This window comes from Muscardinus avellanarius (genome assembly GCF_963383645.1).
Source record: "Muscardinus avellanarius genome assembly, chromosome: 8".
NCBI classification, from domain to species: Eukaryota; Metazoa; Chordata; class Mammalia; order Rodentia; family Gliridae; genus Muscardinus; species Muscardinus avellanarius.
The window spans coordinates 3,031,734-3,055,271 of record NC_137794.1 but is presented as its reverse complement, the minus strand read 5'-3'; the positions used below and the strand labels follow the sequence as shown (position 1 = coordinate 3,055,271).

General features: G+C 53.8%; 2 protein-coding genes across 3 annotated transcripts; one reads left to right on the top strand and one right to left on the bottom strand.

Annotated features, from left to right (window-relative positions):
* Positions 1–1,246: 1,246 nt before the first annotated feature.
* KLC4 (kinesin light chain 4) lies at positions 1,247–16,510 on the bottom strand (the record flags this gene model as incomplete). 2 transcript variants are annotated; one of them, XM_080699689.1, is made up of 15 exons in its annotated part: positions 1,247–1,400; positions 1,862–1,925; positions 2,803–2,918; positions 3,171–3,308; positions 4,930–5,038; positions 5,325–5,395; positions 5,530–5,582; positions 6,004–6,103; positions 6,784–6,957; positions 7,054–7,155; positions 8,875–8,962; positions 9,403–9,622; positions 10,135–10,216; positions 13,665–13,895; positions 16,253–16,510. In XM_080699689.1, the coding sequence occupies 15 exons, from the start codon at positions 16,508–16,510 to the stop codon at positions 1,350–1,352; spliced, it is 1,857 nt and encodes a 618-aa protein (XP_080555815.1). In that variant the 3' UTR covers positions 1,247–1,349. The 2 variants fall into 2 exon arrangements, with proteins under 2 accessions (XP_080555815.1, XP_080555816.1); XM_080699690.1 differs by lacking the exon at positions 13,665–13,895.
* A 2,677-nt stretch (positions 16,511–19,187) lies between these two features.
* Positions 19,188–23,446, top strand: MRPL2 (mitochondrial ribosomal protein L2; the record flags this gene model as incomplete). Its single annotated transcript, XM_080700702.1, has 7 exons — positions 19,188–19,283; positions 20,034–20,199; positions 22,001–22,142; positions 22,251–22,366; positions 22,454–22,564; positions 22,866–22,939; positions 23,234–23,446. 7 exons carry the CDS (start codon positions 19,188–19,190, stop codon positions 23,444–23,446), a joined length of 918 nt encoding a protein of 305 aa, XP_080556828.1.
* Between the last annotated feature and the right edge of the window lie 92 nt (positions 23,447–23,538).

Here is a 23,538-nt window from a genome sequence, read left to right as displayed (position 1 = left end):
GCCCCCTGTGCCCATCGCCCCCTGTGCCCATCGCCTCCTGTGCCCATCGCCTCCTGTGCCCATCGCCTCCCTGTGCCCATCGCCTCCCTGCGCAGGGACACGCGCAGGGAGCCAGTGACTTGGATTTGTGGGCCCTGGGAAGGGCGTTCGGTTCTGGGTCTACCTGGAGGCTCCAAGTTTCCCCAGAGTTCCCGAAGGGAGGGGAAAGCCACCCCAAGTCCCCAGGGAGACGTGGACGAGCAGCGTCCCTGGAGCCCAGGGCCAGGGCGGACGCGAGGGAGAAGCCCGGCTGCGTGGCTGGGGCTGGTGTAGCTCTGGAGCCGTCTGAGCCCACGAGCAGCCCCTGAGCTCTGAAAGCAGATCATCCCAAGTCCTTCTCCAGGCAGCCTGGGCTGTGTCGGGCATGGCCAAGGCTCCAGCTGTGGGGAGGCCAGGCGCCCTCTTCTAGCAGCCCCCACCCCCAGGGCCACCACCCCCACATTCTTCCTTTGTTGTGAAAGCAGCGAGGGGGTGTAGGAGGCCGGTCAGGAGGAGTCGAGCTTTAGAAGATGGGCCCCAGCTGCTGCTCAGACCCTCCAGGAGAGGCTGGGAGGGAGGGATAGTGCCTGTCCCCTGCCTCCGAGGCCCCCAGGCCTGCTGAGGCCTCCCTTCCCCCACGCAGCTGGGGGAGGAGGGGCAGCCACGGAGGGCCTCACAGGCAGGAGAAGTGGCGCCAGGACTCCAGGGTCCTGCCACATGGCCACCACATGTCCCTGACAACCCAGTCCCCAGCACCTTCTCCTTGGGTTGGAGGCCTCCTTCCCCACCCCCCAAGATGCCTTCCTCCAGGCCTGCTGGAGAGGATGCACCCGAGGGGAGGAAGCCAGGAAGGCGCCAGGAATCAGCACCCCTCCGGCTGCCCCGTCAGCCACTGCCCCTGGCCCTTCTGTGACGACCTCAGCACCAACTCAGCTTGAGTCAGAATTCATTCAAGCACCAGAGAGGTTACCTGATTCTTTTATTTAAGAAATGTGAAATATGTGGACCTGAAGTGATGGGCAGGACAGGAGAGGCCAGGCCAGCCCCGACCCTCCACCGGGGAGCCGGCAGCGGCAGGCTGCCTCTCTGAGGCAGCACCTGGGCCTGGGCCTCCCCGCAGGCGCTAGTGGACCCCAGGGCTAGCGAGGTGTGTCCCCAGCGTCCTTCCTAAGGGAGATTCCTGAGGAGGGGCCGAGACCCTCCAGGCAGCAGCAATCTTCCAGTGAGGCTGCTCCCCTTCCTGCCCCACGCCGGAGAACAGTCAGGAGCACTGCTGTGAGGGCCCTGTGAGGGCCGTGGGGACCCAGCAGGCCTGGGGGCTGGCTTGAGTGTCAGCTGCTCGAGGAGAGGTCCATGGTGCTGGAACTGAGGCCCCGGGAGACCTGAAACAGACAGCAGCACCCCATCAGCCCAGGGACCTCAGCCTTCTGCTCATATAAGCAATCATTTGCCATTAAAATACCATTACTGTTTTCTCAAATGGACATGTGGGGGCACTGGGGACTGAACCCAGGGGCATTCTACCTCCCAGCAATACACCCAGCCCTATTTTTTATTCTTTATTTGGAAACAGGGTCTCACTAAGTTGCTGAGAGCCTCACTAAGTAACTGAGGCTGGCTTCGAACCTGCGTGATCCTCCTGTCTCAGCCTGCCGAGTGCTGGGATTTATAATCTTGGGCCACCACGCCTGGCTCAAAGGGTCTTTTGTTTTTGTTTTTGGTTTTTTTGCAGGACTGGGGAAGGAACCCAGGGGCATTCTACCTCCAAGCTCCATCCTTTCTCTGACAGTCCTTTCTCTCTGCCCTCCAAGGTGCTCCCAGCACCACAGCACCTTGCTCTTACCTGGAGGGGTGCTGCACTGGGTTGGTTCAGATAGTTCAAGGAGGCTGCCCGCTTCATGTTGCTGCTACGAGAAAAGAAAGAACTAAGGCCTTGTCTTTCTCCCCAATGGGCCTGAAAGCTGTGGGCCTCTGGGGCACTGCCACGCTAAAGTCACCACCTCCCCACCATCCCACCCCAACACAGTCTCTTTGTGTGTGGATGTGCGGTGCTGGGGATCGAACCCGGGGGTTCCTACCTCTAAGCTATACCCCAGCCCTATTTTTATTTATTTATTTATTTATTTATTTATTTATTTATTTATTTTGCAGTATTGGGAGTTGAACCCAGGGGCATTCTACCTCCAAGCTATACTTCCAGTTCTATTTTTTATTCTTTATTTTGAAACAGGGTATCACTGAGTTGCAGAGGGCCTCATTAAGTAGCTGAGGCTAGCTGTGAACTATGATCCTCCTGTCTCAGCCTCCCAAATGCTGGGATTTCAAGCGTGCGCCACCATGCCCAGCTTAGTATTTATTTATTTATTTATTTATTTATTTATTTATTTATTTATTGCAAGTCTGGGGATGGAACCCAGGGGCATTCGACCTCCGAGCTACACCCTCTACCCTATTTTTATTCTTTATTTTGAAACAGGGTCTCACTAAGTTGTAAAGGGCCTCACTAAGTAGCTGAGGTTGTCCGCAAACCTCGATTCTTCTGTCTCAACCTCCCAAATGCTGGGATTACAGGGCCGGCCATCACACCCAGCCCAACACACACTCTTACCTGCACCAGGCACCAAGAGGTACATTTTGGCCCACGGAGGCACCCACCCTGCCCCCATGGTCATGCCGCTGACCTCGTCCACGCGTCTCCTCCAGAGACCAGGGCCAAGAGGAGGGGCGGAGGAGGGGCAGGCAGGCTTACCGGCCGCTTTGCCACAGCACATTCTCAGTGTGTACCTGGAGGGCCGAGGCTCGGTACCCTGGAGCTTCCGCACCAAGAGTTCGCTGCTTCTACGAAGCACCTCTCGGATCTTGCCCAGAGAGCCGCTCCTCTGCAGGGTCCCACTTCCATCCTGGCAGACAGGGGCAGGCAGTCGAGGCGAAAGGGATCCCATGCAGACTGGCTTCTGAATCTACTCGGCCACTTAATCTGCACAATCCCCAACTCTCAAAGCCCCGTGATTGAAAACATTGCTGCTGTCAAAAGCGGCACGGCAGTGAGGCCCAGAGGGCCGGGCACGCGGGGATGGTGACACACGTCCTCTCGTCCCACTTGAGCGGGGACAGAGGCAGGCGGAGGGGCCAGGGAGCAGCACCACACTTACCCCCGCCCACTCCACAGCCACAGAAGCATCTTCACCGCCCTCGAACTTCACGCTGTCCCCAGGCCCCTCGGGGGCCCTTCTGCCATCGCCGTCCGCAAGCAGCTCTGCCACCTTGGTCTGGCTGATAGGGTCTGTGCCCTAGAAGGAAAAGAACGAAGCTGGGACCTCCCCTCTCATTCCTCAAGATGGGGTTTTCCTTGTTTTGCTTTTCACCATAAGCCACCGTATAGAAAACCATTTTCTCTTCTTGTGATGCCCCAGCTCCTAACTACTATATCAGTACTCACCTTTCTATTTTTAATGCATTCCTACACACACATGCGCGCGCGCGCACACACACACACACAAACACACACACACACACACACACACACACACACACACACACTTTTGTGTTACTAGGGGACTGAACCCAGGGGCCTGGCACACAACGTCAAGCATTCTAGTACTATGCTATACCCCTGGCCCTTCTTATTTTGAGACAGGGTCTAAATTTCCCAGGCTAACCTCAAATTTGTGATCCTCCTGCCTCAGTTTCCTGAGTAGCTGGGATTACAGGGAATGTATCACTGCACCCAACTGAACTATATAAACTGTTTTGGTACTGGAGGTCGGACCCAGGGGCACTCTACCTCTGAGCTACACCCTCAACCCTTTTCATTTTTTAGTTTGAAAAAACAGTATTACTAAATGGCAGAGGGCCAAGCTGGGCGTGGTGGCGCGCACTTATAATCCCAGCATTTGGGAGGCTGAGACAGGAGGATCATGGTTGAGAACAATCTCAGCTACTACTTAGTGAAGCCCTTTGCAACTCAGTGAGACTCTGTTTCAAAATAAGGAATAAAAAATAGGGCTGGGAGGCTGGGTGTGGTGGCGCACACTTGCAATCCCAGCATTCTGGAGGCGGAGACAGGAGGATCGCGGTTCTCGGCCAGCCTCCGCTACTTAGTGAGGCCCTCTGCAACTCAGTGAGACCCTGTTTCGAAATAAAGAATAAAAGCCAGGCGTGGTGGCACACGCTTGTAATCCCAGCATTAGGGAGGATGAGACAGGAGGATCGCTGTTCGCAGACAGCCTCAGCTACTTAGTGAGGCCCTTTGCAACTCAGTGAGACCCGGTTTCAAAATAAAGAATAAAAAATAGGGCAAGGGGTGTAGCTCGGAGGTCGAATGCCCCTAGGTTCCATTCCCCAGACCCGCAAAAAAAAAAAAAAAAAAAAAAAAGTAGGGCTGGGGGTGTAGCTCAGAGGTCGAATGCCCCTGGGCTACATTCCCAGTACCACAATAATAATAATAATAATAATAATAATAATAATAATAATAATTAATAATAGTTAATTAATTAATTGCAGAGGGCCTCGCTAAATCACTGAGGCTGTCCTCCAATCTGCAATCCTCCTGTCTCAGCCTCCTAGGTACTGGGATTGCCCACACTGAACTGATTTCATGACCTACTTATTAATTAGTAGAGATCACCATTTGAGAAATTCCAGTTGAGGGCTCTCCTCCACCTCACCCTTCTTCCACGAGAGAGGAAGGTTTCCCCTTGATAACCTTACTTAGCCTTCAGTCCACCCAGCACCTCACCACAAGGGCAGGCTGGGAGTAAGAACACGCTTAGAAGCCACCGCGCCTGCAGACGGCCTGCCCTCCTCCCTCCTGTCCTCCCCGCCGTCCCTCTCGTCCTCAGGATGCTCACGAGAGGCCTCATGTCCCCTGGCCTCAGACCCTTTCTCCTGCCACCTTCCCATGCCTCTGACCTGTTTCCGGGAGCGCAGGGCACATTCCTCCAGGGTCTCGGCTGCCTCCAGCTTCCCCTGGCGCCTGTACAGAGCTCCCAGGTTTCTCAGAGTTGTGTTCACTGTGGGGCTGCGGGGAAGAGTCCAGGGGAGGAAGGGAGGCTGGGTTCAGAAGAAAACCAGACAGAGAGAAGCCGGGCACGGCGGGCGTACACACCTGCCATCCCAGGTTCACGGCCAGCCTCAGCTACTTAATGAGGCCCTCTGCAACTTAGTGAGACCCAGTTTCGAAATGCCCTTGGTTCAATCCCCAGGACCCTCCCACATGAGCACAGAGGAGACGGAAGGCGCACAGCAAGGCAGAAGAAGGTCCAGGAAGCTGGGCCAGGGCCCGGAGGGGCCGCCCGGCGGCTCACCTGGTCACTTTGCAGGCCTTGTACCAGCCTCCGTACTCGGCATAGGGCGTGCTGCCCTCTCGGTGCCGGCTCTGCAGCGAGGGGAGCAGAGAGAGAGCACAGACACGCTGGGGGGAGGCGGGCAGAGGCGGGGGCAGGCTGGGGCGGGAACCGAGTAGCTGGGGGTGCACAGGACAAGACGGAGGCCCTGGTGGCCCCCACTCACCTTGCTCATCTCCTCCCGCTCCTCTGCATGCATCCAGATGGGCTTGTGGTCATCTGGGGGTGAGACGGGGGGGGAGGGGGAGGGCTAGACAAGAGAGCAGGAGCCAGGCAGCAGTGCACACCTGGAACCCCAGGACTTGGGAGGCCGGGGCAAGAGGATCACAGGTTTAAGGCCAGCCTCAGCAGCTCAGCGAGGCTGTCAGCAACTTAGCGAGACCTTGTTTCCAAGTAAAAAATAAAATAGGGCTGGGGGGGTTAGCTCAGAGGTAGAAGGCCCTTGGGTTCAATCCCCAGGACCGCAGTAAAAGGGGTGGGGTAGAGAAAGAGCTGGGCAGTAGGGGAGCCAGGCCCCAAGACTCAGAGGCCTGAACTAAAGGGTCTGTCTCCCCTGGGAACTGCTGCTCCCCCACCCCACCCAGCCCAGCCCCAGTCCATGTTGCCTGTCCCTCCAGCCCCTCCCCGGGCGCCCACTCACCGTCCACAGACCCGAACTCCTGCACGTGGGCCCGCGTCAGGATCTCTTTGTACAGAGTCTCGGCCTCAGCATACTTGCCCTGCTTCAGGTAACAGGAAGCCTGGAAGGCAGGAGACCAGGTCTCAGCCGCACCCCGGGGCCCCACTTCTTGCTGCCTCTCCTCTACTCACTTCACCCGGGGGCTGTGGAAGGCCTGCCACTGGGTGAAGCGGACTCCGCACCCCACAGCAGCCCTGGAGATGGGCTCCCGGATGCTGACAGCAGAGAGCTTTTTTTGTTTTTTTCAGTCTCAGGGATGGAACCCAGGAGCACTGTACCTCTGAGCTACACCCCGGCCCTATTTTTTAGTCGTTTTTTTATTTTATTATTATTATTTATTTATTTTTGGTGGTACTGGGGTTCCTGGAAGCCCTTCTACCTTCAGGCTACACTCCCAGACCTATTTTATATTATTTTTATTTGGAAACAGGGTCTCCTAAGCCAGTGAGGCTGACTTCGAACCTGCGCGATCCTCCTGTCTCCACCTCCCAAGCGCGGGGATTACAAGCGTGCGCCACCACGCCTGGCATAGTCGGGTTTTATTTTTGAAACAGAGTCTCACTGAGGTGCGAAGGGCCTCGCTAAATAGCTGAGGCCGTCTGCGAACCACGAGCCTCCTATCTCAGCCCCCCGAAAGACAAGCCGCGCCACCACGCCCGGCCTGACGATGCCTTCTAATGCAGGCCCAGAGGGACCTTCCCTTACCCGCCCGGCCACACACCCAGTCCCTTTGGGGCTTACCAGGTTGTTCTTGGTCCGAGCCACGTTGGGGTTGTCTGGCCCCAGCTGGCCCTCGTAGATGGCCAGCGCCCGCTGGTAATAGCGCTCCACCGCTTCATACTTGCCCTGGTTTTGGCACAATAGCGCCAGGTTGTTCAGCTGCTTCGCCACATCTGGGTGGTCAGTGCCCAGGACCTGGAAAGGAGCGAGGGCGCAGATGAGGGGCCGCGGCTGCGTGTGCACGCGTGTGCACACTCACGCGCGGAGGGAGGCCGAGAGACCTTGCCGTACCTTTTCTCGAATCTCCAGGGCTCGCTGGCACAGTGGCTCCGCCTCCTTGTATTTGCCCCTCTTGCCATACAGCACGGCCAGATTATTGAGCGTGGCGGCCACCTGCAAAGGGAAGCCTGTCCTCACACACGCCGAAGCTGCAGGGACCTTGAAAACCCGAGAGCCCGGGACCCTCACCGCAGCCACCCTGGCAGGGATCATGGATCCGACGGTTCTGAGGCTCCGTGGGGGCAGGAGCGCCCTCTAGGGGAATTTTTGGAAATTTCTGAAGTTCTTTTTTGGGGGGAGTTGCCATAAAGATTAGGGAACGATTACCAGTGGGGGCAAGAGTGTTTACAGGTGTTCTGCCAGCCTCTGAGCGTCCCGGCAGACGCTGGGCACTGTGCGTGGCTCCAGCACGTGGTGGGATGTCAGGCAGGAGTTGTGTCACCCGGCCTATCATGTGGGCCTCAAAGGGAATTATCTCCACGTGGTCAGCTCATTTGCAATAGTACCTTATTTCCATTTTCTCTACTTTGACAACCTATCATTTGTCTTGGCGTGCTATCCATACTTAAGACTTACTGGTCTTCTGCTAAATACAACATTCTTCTTCTTTTTTTTTTTTTTTTTTGTGGTACTGGGGGTGGAGCCCAGGGGGCTTCTGTTTCTGGGCTATACTCTCAGACCTATTTTATACTTTATTTGGAAATGGGATCTCACTAAGTTGCTGAGAGCCCCCACTAAGTAGCTGAGGCTGGCTTCGAACCTGCGCGATCCTCCTGTCTCAGCCTCCCAAGCGCGGGGATTACAAGTGTGCGCCACCACGCCCAGTTTTTCTTATCATTTTTATTGAAACAAGGTCTCACTAGGTTGCTGAGGCTGGTCTTGAACCTGTGATCTTCAATCCTTGTACCTCAGTCTCCCAAACACTAGGATTACATATTAACTTTCTTCGGAAATAACATATGCAAGTAGGATATACTACCTGTGAATTCAATTTCAGAAAAATATCCATTATAAAAAGAAGTCACTAGCCGGGCGTGGTGGCGCACGCTTGTAATCCCCGCGCTTGGGAGGCGGAGACAGGAGGATCGCGCTGGTTCGGAGCCAGCCCCGCTGGCTTAAGAGACCCTGTTTCCAAATAAAAAATATAAAATAGGTCTGGGAGTGTAGCCCGTGGGAGTGTATCCCGGAGGTAGAAGGGCTTCCAGGAACCCCAGTACCACCAAAAAAAAAAAAAAAAAGAAGTCACTAGCCGCCGGGTATGGTGGCACAAGCTTGTAATCCCCGCGCTTGGGAGGCAGAAACAGGAGGATCACGCAGGTTCGAAGCCAGCCGCGCTCTGTTTCCAAATAAAAATATAAAATAGGTCTGGGAGTATAGCCCGCAGGTAGAAGGGCTTCCAGGAACCCCAGTACCACCAAAAAAAAAAAAAAAAGTCACTAGCCGGGCATGGTGGCGCACGCTTGTAATCCCAGCATTCAGGAGGCTGAGACCAGAGGATCACGGTTTGCAGACAACCTCAGCTACTTAGTGAGGCCCTCTGCAACTTAGTGAGACCCTGTTTCAAAATAAAGAATAAAAAATGGGCAGAGGGTGTAGCTTGGAGGTCAAATGCCCCTGGGTTCCATCCCCAGACCTGCAAAAAACAAAACAAAACAAAAAAGTCACTGAGTCTGAGGGTACCAGGAACCCCTGGGCAGTGCCCAAAGAAAAGGGGTTCTTGAGCCTCCCTCCCATGTACCCCAGCGAGTGGGCCAAGGACAGCAGAAAAGAAGGAACTAGAAAAGGCCCCAAGAACAATAGGACAGCAGGGAGGACGGGAGCAGGGATACTGACAGCAGGGTGGTCCCGGCCCAGGGTGCTTTCTCGGATGCTGAGGGCATCGTTCAGCAGGTGGGCAGCTTCCTTGTACTTATTCTGGTCCCTAAAAAAGGACAAAAGGGGCAGGAGTTACCCTGGCTCGAGCCCAGCCATCCCCTTGCCCTCCTCCCTCCAGGAGACTGTGGTCCATTAGAGACTAGGGACTCTTGGGGACAGGAAGCCCGGAGAGGTCTGAGGTCAGGGCAGTGAGAGAGCTTCGCTGACCCTCACACCAGGCTGAAGGGGAGGCTGCAAGCCGTGGGATGCAAGAGAGAGAGAAAAAGACACGCTCTCTAAGAGAAAGGAGCGGAGCCTGAGAGATATCTTTGAGGTCAAGGGGTTGCATTGAGAAATGAGTTCCGGGACACGAGACGCAACCCAGAGGGCACCTGGAGTCCATCAGGCAGGAGAGACGCAGGGGAGAAGAGGCATGGAAGCCGATGGAGGGCCGAGGAGGGAGAGGGGGAGTATTCTGGATGGTGCAGGAGGGCAGGCGGTGCTCACCGATACACCAAGGCGAGGATGTTGAGCATGGTGGCGACGTCCGGGTGGCCGCGGCCGGAGGTGCGCTCCAGGTCCTCTAGGGCTTGCTTGCAGAGCGGCACCGCCACCTCATAGCGACCCTGGGCTGCGTACTGGATCACCAGGTTGTGCAGCGTCCGTAACCGTGCTGGGATCTCATATCCACCCTGCTGGGCTGCAGCAGCACCCTGGCCACGGGACACTGAACCATCCCAGAGAGAGAACGCAAGTCTTCCTCCCTCCACGGACTCCTCCCCTCCCCACTCACTCCCCACGCCAGGTCTCCAGGAGACGCACCTCCTCTGGCACTCTGTTAGCCTCTCCCCTGCACCTGTGCCCATCACAGTCCCATCTCACCAGCCATTCACTTTTCAGCAAACATTCACTCAACAAGCATGAGCCAGGGGCTATCCCCGGAACGCAAAGGAAGAAAGGCCGTGCCTTCCCGAGGGCGCGGCTCTTCCCGGCCCAGAGCCTTCTCCCTCTAGACCGGAATGTCTTATAGACGAGATTTGCATTGTTTTCATCGTGATAGTCCTAGCACCCAGCATATACTGAGCTTAATAAATAGTGATCAGTGAGGGGAGGCTAAGGAAATCAAAGTACTAGCCCCGCCTTCCCAGCTCCAGAGGAAGGCGAGGGCCCACTTTGGGACGGTGAGCTGTGGCTGGCACCAGGCTCCTGCTGCCCCTCTTCCTCCCGAGGCCCACTCACAGCCATTGCTGGGGTCCTCCTCCTCCTCGCTAGGGAAGAGGTCATCCAGAGAATCCTTAGCGGCATCACCTTCCTTCTCCTCCTGGAAGGGGAGGAGCAGCGTGTCAGACCCTGCGGCCTCTTCAAGTCATGGAATCACTGACAGACGCCTAAGAAAAGATTCTCACTCTTGCATCCACTCTAAAAAAAAGGCAGCGGGCTGGGCATGGTGGCACACACCAGTAATCCCGGCATTGGGGAGGGTGAGACAGGAGGATTATGGTTCAGGACAGACTCAGCTACTTAGTGAGGCCCTTTATTTCAAAATAAAGAATAAACAAAGGCCGGGCGTGGTGGTGCACGCTTGTAATCCCCGCGCTTGGGAGGCAAAGACAGGAGGATCGCGCAGGTTCGAAGCCAGCCACGCGTGCTGGCTTAGGAGACCCTGTTTCCAAATAAAAAATGTAAAAATAGGTCTGGGAGTGTAGCCCGGAGGTAGAAGGGCTTCCAGGAACCCCAGTACCACCAAAAAAAAAAAAAAAAAAAAAGAATAAACAATAGGGCTGGAGGTGTAGCTCAGAGGTAGACCCTGTTTCTAACTCAGTGAGACCCTGTTTCAAAAAGATTTTTAAAAAGACTAAAATAAGCTGGGCGTGGTGGCGTACGCTTGTAAACCCCGCGCTTGGGAGGCTGAGACAGGAGGATCAAAGCCAGCCTCAGCTACTTAGTGAGGCTCTCAGCAACGTAGTGAGACCCTGTTTCCAAATAAAAATAGGGAGTATTAGAAAGCCTCTGGGTTCCACCCCCAGTACCACCAAAAAAAAAAAAAAAAAAGAGAGACTAAAATAGGGCTGAGGGTGTAGCTTGGAGGGTAGAATGCCCCTGGGTTCCATTCCTAGTACCAAAAAAAAAAAAAAAAAAACTATTAGAGTTCCTACCATTTTTTTTTTTCCAGTACTGGGAGTGGAACCCAGGGGCATTTTACCTCCAAACTATACCTCCAGCCTTTTTTTTAGTCTTTTTTAAAATATTTGAAACAGGGTCTCACTGAGTTGCAAAGGGTCTCACTAAGTAGCGGAGCTGGCCATGAACTATGATTCTCCAGTCTTAGTCTCCCAAATGTTGGGATTATAAGCATGTGCCACTCGGCCTGGCTGAGTTTTTCCTCTGTGGTACTGGGGTTTGAACCCAGGGGCATTCTATATCTGAGCCACGCCCCAACCCTATTTTATTTATTTATTTATTTATTTATTTATTTATTTATTTATTTTTGGTGGTACTGGGGTTCCTGGAGGCCCTTCTCCCTCCGGGCTACACTCCCAGACCTATTTTATATTTTTTTTATTTGGAAACAGGGTCTTTTAAGCCAGCGAGGCTGGCTCTGAACCAGTGCGATCCTCCTGTCTCCGCCTCCCAAGCGTGGGGATTACAAGCGTGCACCACCACGCCCGGCTATTCTTTTATTTTGAAACAGAGCCTCACTAAGTTGTGGAGGGCCTAAGTTGCTGGCCTCAAACCTGTGATCCTCCTGTCTCAGCGTCTCAAGAACTAGGCTTACAAGTTTGCACCACCATGCCCTGCTCGGCCTTTGCAAGGTGATAATGTGTCTGGGGAAACAGGCTTACCTATGAAAATGTATGTGTTACAATGCAAAAGAGCAGGTGCTCAGTCTGATGGGCTTGAGTCAGTGTGGGAGGGATTCCCAGGAGAGAGGTAACAGTGTACTGGGATTCCCAGAGGACGGGGAAGGGGTTGGGACGCTCGTTTGCATGGGTTTGGAGTGGGGGATAATGCGAGGAGTTGGGTGGGGGAGGAACAAACGACTTAGATGGGGGTGGGAGAACTTTCTAGACTGGGCAGAGGGTGTCACAGATAGAGGTCCAGGGCTGGAGAGCTGGTCTGCCTCAGGTAAAGTGAGGAAACAATTTATATAGCACATTGCTGAAGCCGGGAGGGGGTAGAAGTCTTTGTATGAGGCTCCAGTTCCTGATGGGGAAAAGTAAAGTTTTCCAGAGTGGAAAAAGGTCAGACGTGGAGGGCAGGACACTAAGCCCGGAGTGAGCAGTGGCGGATGATGGGCAGAGAGTGAGCCAGACACTGGGTCCGTGTCATTAAGATCAGACACATTCCTCCCCCCAGGAGACAAAGGACAGACATATAATCACTGTAAACACCCAGGACTCAGCAAGGGGCTGTAATTACAAGAGGTGAGCAGGGAGAAGGGGAAGCTGGAGAGGGAAGGTGGCTGGCAAGGGCACTTTCTGAATGGAATGGAGGGAAAGGATGATACGTTGTCCAAAGTGCCTCTGGCTTCACCAACAAAAGAGGCCTGAGTGTGGCTGGGCCCCGTGGGAGCTGCACCCTAGCCCCGTTTTATACTTTATTTGGAAACAGGGTCTCAGTTGTGGAGGGCCTTACTAAGTTGTTGAGGCTGGCAGCGAACCTGGGCTCCTCCTGTCTCAACCTCCCAGGTACTGGGATCAGAAGCGCTGCACCATGCCTGCTGGCCTTTTTTTCTTTTTTCTTTTCGGTACTGGTGATAGAACCCAGGGGCATTCTACCTCTGAGAAACACCCCATCCATCCATATATATATATATATATATATATATTTTTTTTTTTTTTTTTTTTTTTGGTGGTACTGGGGGTGGAACCCAGAGTCTTTTCTACCTCCAGGCTTTATTCCCAGACCTATTTTATATTTTATTTGGAAACAGGGTCTCACTAAGTTGCTGAGAGCCTCACTAAATAGCTGGCTTTGAACCTGTGCGATCCTCTTGTCTCAGCCTCCCAAGCGTGGGAATTACAAGCATGAACCACCTTGACCAGCTCTTTATTCTTTATTTTGAAACAGGGCCTCAATAAGTAGCGGAGGCTGGCTGCAAACCGCGATCCTCCTGTCTCAGCCTCCCAAATGCCAGGATTACAAGCGTGTGCCACCACGCCCGGCTTCCCTCATGTTTTTTTTACATCTCATCTATACATCTTCTTGTACTCCGTGAGGCCTGTTTCATAAGGGGTGAATTTCACATATTTTCAGAGTAAATCTGAAGAGCCTTTGCTCAAAGGGACCATGCTTTCCCTAATTGTAGCTCTCAGGATTCTGGACTGGAATTGTCCAGTTCCTTGTCTCTCTCTCCTCACAGACCTATAACTGTGAGGGAAAGAACTGCCTGCTCCATTCACTGGTGGGGTGCACAGTGCCCAGCACACAGTAGGCCTTTCATTAAGTGTTGAATGGAGTGTGGGGGGGTGGCGCACAGGTCCAAAGCCAGCCTCAGCAACTGAGTGAGGCTCTCAGCAACTTAGTGAGATCCTGTTTCCAAATAAAGTATAAAATAGGGCTGGGAGTGTAGCCCGGAGGTAGGAAGCCCCTGGGTTTCACCCCAGTACCTCAAAAAAAAAAAAAAAAAAGTTGATTGGATGAGTGAAGATTCCTGGTGTCAGGACTGGAAGAGGAATTCCTCCGGGTGGGGACAGGTGGGGCATTGCAGCCGAGGACGGCGGGGAGTGTCCCTGACTGTGGTCCTAGCCCCAGCCGCGCACACTCACCGTGCTGTGTCCATCCTCGTCGTATTGCCGCAGCTGTCCCAGGAACTCCAGGTGCTTCTTCTCCTCCTCCAGCTGCGCCACAGCCTGTTCACTCTGCTGGAGCCGCTGCTGGGTCCCCGCCAGCTCGTCCCGAAGCCACTGGTTCTCCTGGCACAGGCGCCGCACCTGGGCCCGCAGTTTCTGTTTCTCTGACTCCACGGTGCTCAGGTGGCTGGCGAGAGCCAGCATCACCTAGGGGCACAGCTGTGAGCTCCGGACTCTGGACCGGAGCATTCGGGGACAGGTCGGAGAGGAGCCCATTGGGAGGCGCCAGCAGGTGGGAGAGGCAGCAAGACTACCTTCAGATTGTGCCTGGAACCCACCTCCATCGCTATGGCCCTAGGTCAAGCCACGGTTCCCACCTGGAGTACTGATGGCTCACTCCTGCTCTGATTACCCTGGAGTCTACTCGCAGCCCAGCAGCCAGAGGATGCCAAGGTAAACCCCATCGCTCCTCAAACACATTCCCGCAGTTCCCACCTCTTGTGAAGGGAAAGTCTAGGTTCCTCTCCGCAGTCCCACTACTCCGCACTTTTCTACTTTATTTTTCACTCACTCATTCATTCATTCTTTTTTTTCAGTGCTGAGGATGGAACCCAGGGGCCTTCTACCTCCGAGCTACACTCTCAGCCCTAATTTTTATTCTTTATTTGAAACAGGGTCCCACTGAGTTGCAAAGGGCCTCACTAAGTAACTGAGGCTGTCCGCAAACCGCAGTCCTCCAGTCTCAGCCTCCCGAAGGCTGGGATTACAAATGTGCACCACCATCATGCCCGGCTCTCTTTTATTTTTTATTTTTTTTTAATGAGGTACTGGGGTTGGAAGCCAGGGCCATTTACCTCTGTGCTACACCTCCACCCTATTTTTTAGTCTATTTATTTATTTATTTATTTATTTATTTATTTATTTATTTATGGGTCTGGGGATGGAACCCAGGGGCATTCTAGCTCTCAGCTACATCCCCAGCCCTAATTTTTATTCTTTATTTTGAAACAGGGTCTCACTGAGTTGCAGAGGGCCTCACTAAGTAGTAGCTGAGGCTGTCTGTGAACCCAGATCCTCCTGTCTCAGGCTCCTGAATGGGATTACAAGCATGCACTACCACGCCCAACTTTCTTCTTTTTTTTTTTTTTTTTTGTTTGTGGGTCTGGGGATGGAACCCAGGGTCACTCTACCTCTGAAAAACACCCCCTGCCCTATTTTTTATTCTTTGTTTTTAAAAAAAAGGGTCTCATTTAGTCAGGTATGGTGGTGCACGCTTGTAATCCCAGCATTCAGGAGGCTGAGACTGGAGGATCTCAGTTGATGGCCAGCCTCAGCGACTTAGTGAGGCCCTCCGCAACTTAGTGAGACCCTGTTTCAAAATAAAGAATAAAAAATAGGGCAGGGGGTTTAGCTCAGAGGTAGAATGCCCCTGGGTTCCATCCCCAGACCCACAAAAAATAAAAATAAATAAAAATAAATAAAACAGGGTCTAAGTTAGGGAGGGCCTCACTAAGTAGCTGAGGCTGTCTGTGAACCATGATCCTTCGGTCTCAGCCTCCCGAATTTTGGGATTACAAGCGTGCACCACGCCAGGCTCCATTCTTTATTTTGAAACCAGGACTCACTGAGTTGCAAAGGGCTTCATTAAGTAGCTGAGGCTGTCCATGAACCGTGAACCTCTGTTCTCAGCCTCCGGAATGCTGGGATTACAAGCATGCACCACCACGTCCTTTTATTTTTTATTTCATTTTATTTATTTATTTATTTATTTATTTTGCGGGTCTGGGGATGGAACCCAGGGCCATTTGACCTCCAAGCTACACCCCCTGCCTTATTTTTTTATTCTTTATTTTGAAACCAGGTCTCACTGAGTTGCAGAGGGCCTCACTAAGTAGCTGTGGCTGTCCGCGAACCGCGATCCTCATGTCTCAGCCTCCCGAATGCTGGGATTGTAAAAGTGGGCCATCACGCCCGGCTGAGAAGGCCTTTCTTGACCACTGAGATCATACTCTCTCTCCATACTTCCTGGCCCCCTTCCCTGCGTTTTCCTTTTTCTCCCTAGCAGTTATCACTTGGCCATACTAAATCGTTTCCCTCTTTATTTGTGCACAGTCTGCCTCTCCCAGCTAGAACGTGGGCTCCAAGATAGCGAAGGCTTTTCCTGTTGTGCTCAGAAGAGCTCCTGACACACAAGAGAGTCTTTTTTTTTTTTTTTTTTTTTTTTTGCAGTACCAGGGATGGAACCCAGAGGCATCCTACCTCTGGGCTACACCCCCAGGTCTATTTTTAGTCTTATTTTTGAAACCAGCTCTCACTGAGTAGCGAAGGGCCTCGCTAAGTAGCTGAGGCTGTCCACGAACCGGGGTCCTCCTGTCTCAGCCTCCCAAGCGCTGGGATTACAAGCGTGCCCACCACGCCGGGCTCAGAAGAGAGTCTTACTCCGTATTTACTGTTTCAATACACCCAAATGTCTACGACAAGTTGATCCCAAGTGACCCCAAACCTTCAATTAAACTGCTTCTCCAGCTACGCGGGACCACTGGGCACCACCCCTGCCCTCTTACCTGGGCCTCACTCAGCCCCAGCTCGATATTTTCCATAGAACGGCGCAGCTGCCGGGCCTTCTCATGCACCAGTCCTTCCTCATGGCCTCCCTGCTGTAAACACTCGATGGTGTGGGACAGGCTTTGCAACACGGCCTGGTGTTCACTGTGGAGGGCCTCCAGCCCTTGGCTCACCAGCCGCGCGCTTCCCAGGATCTCTTCTTGGCTAAGCCGGTGCCCTGCTGGCTCGTCCCGCTGCCCCAGCACCAGGCCAGACATCCTGGCCAGGGGGAGCTTGCCTGGGTTAGGGAGAAGCAATAGAGTGGGGTAAAGATGAGACTGGGCACCTTGGATAGCGGGTGCCGGGGATCTCGGGAAGGACAAGACTATAGGGGCCCTGTGGCTCAGTAACCAGTACGGAGGTAATCTACACCACCAAGCAGACACAGAGCTAAGGCGAGGGAGAGAAAATGACTTGAAAATCTCCAGAAGGAACAAAGGTGCTCAGAGCTAGCGGAGGGATTTAGGGACAAAACAGAACAGGAATTGGAGAGGGAGCTTAGGCCGCGCAAAGGAAACGGGACGAGACAGCAGTACTCTACGGGTAAGAGAAGAGATGTCAAGGGAACAGAGCTAAAACAGACAGGACGGCAGGCATGCGGCATACGTCCCCTGCAATCCCAGTATTTGGGAGGCTGAGTCGGGAGGACCGCAGGTTCACGGTAAGCCTCAGCAACTTAGCAAAACTCTCAGCAATTTAGTGAGAATCTGCTTTAGAAGAAAAACATAAAGTTGGGCGTGGTGGCTCACACTTGCAATCCCAGTATTTGGGAGGCTGAGACAGAAGGATCGCAGGTTGCAGACAGCCTCAGCTCCTAGGGAGATCCTTTGCAACTCAGTGAGACCATGTTTCAAAATGAAGAATCAAAAATAGCCCTGGGGGTACAGCTTGGAGGTAGAATGCCCCTGGGTTCCATCCCAATACTGCAAAATTAATTAATTAATTAATTAAGTGCTGGGCGTGGTGGCGCACGCTTGCAATCCCAGCATTCGGGAGGCTGAGACAGAAGGATCGCAGTTCAAGGACAGCCTCAGCTACCTAGTGAGGCCCTTTGCAACTCAGTGAGATTCTGTTTCAAAATAAAGAATAAAAAATAGAACTGGGGTTGTAGCTTGGAGGTAGTGTACTCCTGAATTCCATCCCTGTACCAGTAAATAAATAAATATTAACAAAAAACATAGAAAGGGCTAGGGTTGTAGCTTGGACGTAGACTGTACCCAGGGGTTCAATCCTCAGGAACCCCTCCCGAAAAGAAAAGTAGACCAGAGACATTCAGATATTGTGCAAGGGTTTGGGAGGCTGAGACAGGAGGATCACAGGTTTGCAGCCAGCCTCAGCTACTTATTGAGGCCCTCTACAACTTAGTGAGACCCTGTTTCACTAAGAATAAACTAAAGAATAAAAAAAAATAGGGCTGGTGGTATAGCTCAGAGGTAAAATGCCCCTGGGTTCAATCCCCAGTACTGCAAATCCCCTTTTTCAAAAAAGGGAAGGAATAGGTCACAGAGTTAAATCTGAAAGGAGAGGGCAAGGAGGAAAACAGGACTTTTTCTCACAGGAGCCAGAGGAGAGGGCTCCAGAAGGTTCAAGGTCTTCAGGCTACGTCACCCATGGAAGTAGGCCCAGCATCTGCAAATCTGGCCAGCCCTGCCTCTTCCCACTGGTTCAGCCCCACTTTCCACACCCCGGCACGGGGCTCTCTTCCTATCTCCTCAAAGGGCTGTTTCCCATTGCTGAAGCCCTCTTACCTGTGTGCAGAGCAGAACCCCTTGGCTGTGGCGCCGAGGCCAGAGCCGGAAGAAACTCTGCTCAGCTGCTAGAGAGTCAGAAGGATCTGCCCTGCCCAAAGTCCAGAAGTGCGGCGGTCCCACCCCTGCTTTTACCATTTCACAGCCGCCAGAGGACCTGGCACAGGCCCCACCCAGGACAAACACCCTCCCTCCCGCGGTCCAGGTCTCCAAAGACGACCAAGGTCCCTCCTTCCCCAGCCCAGGCCTGGGGAGCCACTTTCCCCCCAGGAGGGAGCGCCAGGCCGATTTAATCAGAGACCTGCGGCCAGGGGTGTGTCTGGGAGAGGGCGAGGCGGGACCAGCTCGCTCCTGCCCAGTCACTCCGCGGCTTTGTCTGTCAGATCACCTAACCCCCAGGCGATTCCCAAGTGTCCGAGGGAAAGGCAAGCAGGTGGGAGGCCTGCTGCCGGCCGCAGGGCCAGCGGGGCGCGGGGCTGGACCTGGGGCAGGGCCAGCGAGTGTCTGCGGTCGCTGACCTGTCCTGGGCCGAGGCGGGGATGCAGTGAGACTGGACAGGGCGCGAGGAGGGAGGAGGTGTGCGGAGACGAGAGCCGGACGACCCTGAGGTCTGGCGGGCGGGCGCTCAGGGGGCGGGGCGGGCTGTCGGCCTGTCTGTCTGTCCACCAAGGGGCGGGGAAGAATCGCGGGGAGGCGGAGTTTTTGAGTCCGGAGTTTTGCGAAGGTTGCTCAGAGGGTGTGTGCTCATCTCTCCGGAAATGCAGAAGTAAGAGGCGGCGGTGATCTTAATCCTCAGTCCCAGCGGTACCCTCCGAGACTCACCTTCACTCTGGAGGGCTGGCTGCCGCCTTTGCCGGTACTGCCCCTTTAAATCCATCATGGCTGCGGCTCGAGGCCATTGTTTTGACGGCCCGAGGGGCGGGGCCGTTCCCTCCGTCACGTGACGGCGGCGCCGGCCGCGGATTGGTTCCGACCTCTCCGGAAGGGAAGGAAGCGTGTCTCTAGCTGGCTTTCCAGTTCCAGGCTCGCCTCTCCTTACGTATTGGGACGCGACGGCGCCAGGAGCAGCAGCGTCATCAGGCGGAGCCCTGTGTGCTGGTGAGAGGTAGAGGTAGTGTGCTGAGCCCAAGGAGTCCTGGCCACGCCGATGGCCCTTCGGCCCCTCGCCCGCGCCCTGGGCTCCCTGAGCCTAGTGCCTCGGGCCGCTGCCGGCCCCGCCCAGAGTCTGCTCTCTGTCGCCCAGGTAATCTCTTACCCGAGGAGGCGGTTTCCCTTTGGACCGCGGAAGAGGGCAGCGAGGATGGGAGGCCGCGGAGGCCAGCGAGTCTGATCACTCAGACCCGTGACCTTGGCTGGATCCTCCAGCCCGAGCTCTCCTCTGTAAGAGTTGCTGTCGCCGGGCTGGTGGCGCACGCCTGCAATCCCACAGCTTGGCAGGCTGAAACAGGAGGTTCGCAATTTCGGAGTCAGCCTCAGCAACTTAAGTGAGGCACTAACAATTTAGTAAGACCCTGTTTCCAAATTAAAAAAAAAAAAAAATCTGGGGGTGTAACCCAGAAGTAGAATGCCCCTGGGTTCTATCCTCAGTAACACACACACACACACACACACACACACACACACACACACGGCATTAAGTGCGGGTATGGATATGTGGAGGTTAGCAACTCCCGGGTTTTTTAGGGAAGGAAGGGCTTCCAGGAAAAGGAGATTTCGAACCAAATTTGGAAGGAGATGACCAAGTATTTATTCATTAAATAAATACTTTAGGGATTAGAGGATCAAATGAAAAGAGGTAGTCAACACACATACACCTGGATAAACATTGTGCAGTGGTGTTTGTGTAAGCGAAGCTGTGTAGGTTGGAGGTTTGGGGCAGCTGGCCTGGGACACTTGGAAGAGGTAGTGGACTCCAGGCTCAGTTGGCCCTCTCCCTTGGTACTCTGATGTTTCAATTAGCTTTCAAGTGAAAGAAGTTTCTTTTTATTCCTAGGTGAAAAACAATGCCTTTCTCCAGCCACCCCCTTCTTTGATGTCCCCCTACCGCCCGGTCCTTACTTCTGTGGCCCTTCCTGCCAAATTTGTGTCCTGGAAGAGCTGTACCAAGTATACCATTACACCAATGAAGAAGAGGAAGTCTGGGGGTCGAGACCACACAGGTGGGAGCAAGAACAAGGGGGCTTAAGCCATAAAGGGGAAAAAACGTTCCTAGGGCCAGGACCTCTATGAAAATACACTTACACCTTGTAAAACAGCAGAAGAATATAATTTTTTTTTCTTGAAGTACGGGGCAGTACGGGGGGTAGAATCCAGGGGCATTCCACCTCCAAGCTATATCCCCAGCCCAATTTTTTTATTTTTTATTTTGAGACAAGGTCTCATTAAGTTGCAAGGGCCTCACTAAGTAGCTGATACTGTCCGTGAATTTGCGTTCCTCCTGTCTCAGCCTCCCAAGTACTGGAATTAAAAGCATGTATAAAAACCAGATGTGGTGGCACACACTTGTAATCTCAGCATTTGGGAGGCTGAGACAGGAGGATTGAGGTTCATGGACAGCCTCAGCTACTTAGGGAGGCCCTCTGCAACTCAGTGAAACCTTGTTTGAAAATAAAGAAGAAAAAATAGGGCTGAGGGTATTGCTCGGAGGTAGAACACCCCTGGGTTTCATCCCCAATACTGCAAATAAATAAATAAAAGTACATATAAGCCAGGCATGGTGGCACAACATGTAATCTTAGTAATTGGGAGACTAAGACAGGAGGATCGCAGGTTCATAGCCAGCCTCAGCAACTTAGCAAGGCCCTCTGCAACTTAGTGAGGCCCTGTTTCTAAATAAGAAATAAAATCAGGCTTAGGGGTGTAACTCAGAAGTAGAATGTCCCTAGGTTCAATCCTCAGTGGATTTAACCACAGAAAAAAAATTTAAATAGCCGGGCGTGGTGGCGCACGCTTGTAATCCCCGCGCTTGGGAGGCGGAGACAGGAGGATTGCGCAGGTTCGAAGCCAGCCACGCGTGCTGGCTTAGGAGACCCTGTTTCCAAATAAAAATGTAAAAATAGGTCTGGGAGTGTAGCCCGGAGGTAGAAGGGCTTCCAGGAACCCCAGTACCACCAAAAAAATAAATAAATAAAATTAAATAAAAGCAAGCCGGGCGTGGTGGCGCACGCTTGTAATCCCAGCATCCGGGAGGCTGAGACCTGGAGGATCGGGGTTCTCTGCCAGCCTCAGCTACTTAGTGAGGCCCTCTGCAACTCAGTGAGACCCGGTTTCAAAATAAAGGATAAAAAATAGGGCAGGGGGTGTAGCTCAGAGGTCAAATGCTCCTGTGTTCCATCCCCAGACCCGGAAAAAAAAAAAAAAAAAAAAAAAAAAACCAGAAAAGCCGGTGTAGTGGTGCACACTTCTAATCCCAGTACTTGGGAGGCTGAAACAGGAGGCCAGCCTCAGCTACTTACTGAGATCCTTTGCAACTCAGACCCTGTTTCAAAATAAAGAATTAAAATAGGGCTGGGAGTGTAGCTCCGAGGTAGAATGCCCCTGGGCTCCATCCCTAGTACCACAAAATAAATAAAAATAAATAAATATAATAATAACTAAACCTGTGACCCTCCTGTCTCGGTCTACCAAGTCCTGGGATTATAAGTATGTGCCACTACACCCGCCTTTCCTTCTTTGTTTCGACTGAACCCAGAGGCACTCTACCACTGAGGTCCATCCCCAGCCCTGTTTGGTTTTTGTTTTGAGACAGCGTCTAAGTTGCTCAGGCCGGTCTTAAACTTCCAACCTTTCTGCCTCGGCCTCCTGAGTAGCTTGGGTTACAGGCACGTGCCATGGTGCCTGCCCCTGTTTTCTATCCGTGCTATAATATTTAGAAGCACAGCTTTTCAGCCCAGGACGGGCCTGTTCCCAGTGCTGGGAGATGAAGTGGACCACGTGACATCCCAGCTGTCTTGACCACAGGCCGCATCCGTGTGCACGGCATTGGTGGGGGCCACAAGCAGCTTTACCACATGATTGACTTTCTGCGTTTCCGGCCGGAGCAGGAGACCAGGCCTGAACCCTTTGAGGAGAAGGTTATCACAGTCCGCTATGATCCCTGTAGGCAAGTCTGGGCTGTGGGCTGAGGACGGTATGTCCCGGATGAGTGCTGTGTGGCTTCTCAGAGAATGTGGGTCTTGATGGCTGCTCATTTGCCCTTCGTCCTAAACAGGTCAGCAGACATAGCCCTGGTTGCCGGGGGCAGCCGCAAACGCTGGATCATTGCCACAGAGAACATGCAGGCGGGAGACATCATCCTGAACTCCAACCACATAGGCCGCATGGCAGGTGAGCGGCGTCCGCTTGCAGGGCTGGAGGGCCAGGCGCCGGCGTGCGGCTGCGTGCTTCCAGAGCTGATGACGTTCTGTCTTTCAGTTGCTGCCCGGGAAGGGGACGCGCATCCTCTTGGGGCACTGCCTGTGGGGACCCTCGTTAACAACGTGGAGAGTGAGCCGGGCCGAGGGGCCCAGTATATCCGAGCTGCAGGTATGGGCAAAGAACGGCTGGGCCCCACAATTCAAAGAGCCAGGGGACTCCCGAGGCCGCAGCTCTCTGGCTCTGTGCACTCACGCCTGGTCCTCTGGAGGAGAAAAAGAAGGAAAAGCAGGGAACCTGAGGACAGTGCTTTTGTTTTGACCTAAAACAGTGTGCATCCTTCTTGATTGGGTCTGCTCCTGAAGGACAAGTGCGTGTGACACAGGCCCCAGGAACGCACACACACCACACACACACACCACACACACACCCGGCCTTCCTTTGTGGAGGGTGACAGCTGCGTCTTCCTCAGGGACATGTGGTGTGCTGCTACGTAAGGTGAATGGGACGGCCATCATCCAGCTGCCCTCCAAGAGGCAAATGCAGGTGTGTGTAGAGTTGGGCGGGATCAGGGCAGGAATTTGGGGATGCCTCCTTCCTGCCTGGGAGGGTGCCCAAGAGTTTTCTGATGGTGTTCTTTGGCACATGGCTAAGCAGGCCTTGTCAGGTTGGCACCGGGAGGGAACAGGGATGGATGCCTGCCTTCAGCCCCGTCCCCGCGGCCACCCGCACAGATTCGCCCGTGCTGTGCCTCCCTTCTCCAGTGGCGATGGAGGAAGCCGCTAGAGCCCTTTGTCACATGTCCGGCCCCCACACCTGGCTTTCCTCTCTGCCCGTCAGGTGCTGGACACATGCGTGGCCACCGTGGGCCGCGTATCCAACGTGGACCACAACAAGCGGGTCATCGGCAAAGCGGGTCGGAACCGCTGGCTGGGCAAGAGGCCCAACAGCGGGCTGTGGCACCGCAAGGGGGGCTGGGCCGGCCGCAAGATCCGGCCGCTGCCGCCCATGAAGAGCTACGTGAAGCTGCCCTCGGCGGCGGCGCAGGGCTGACATCCGTCCCCAATAAACGCCTCCCCTCCAATTCTGTGTCCCGGCTTTCTTTGGGGCGGGGGTGTGGACGAGCCTGAAAGGATAGGCGAGGA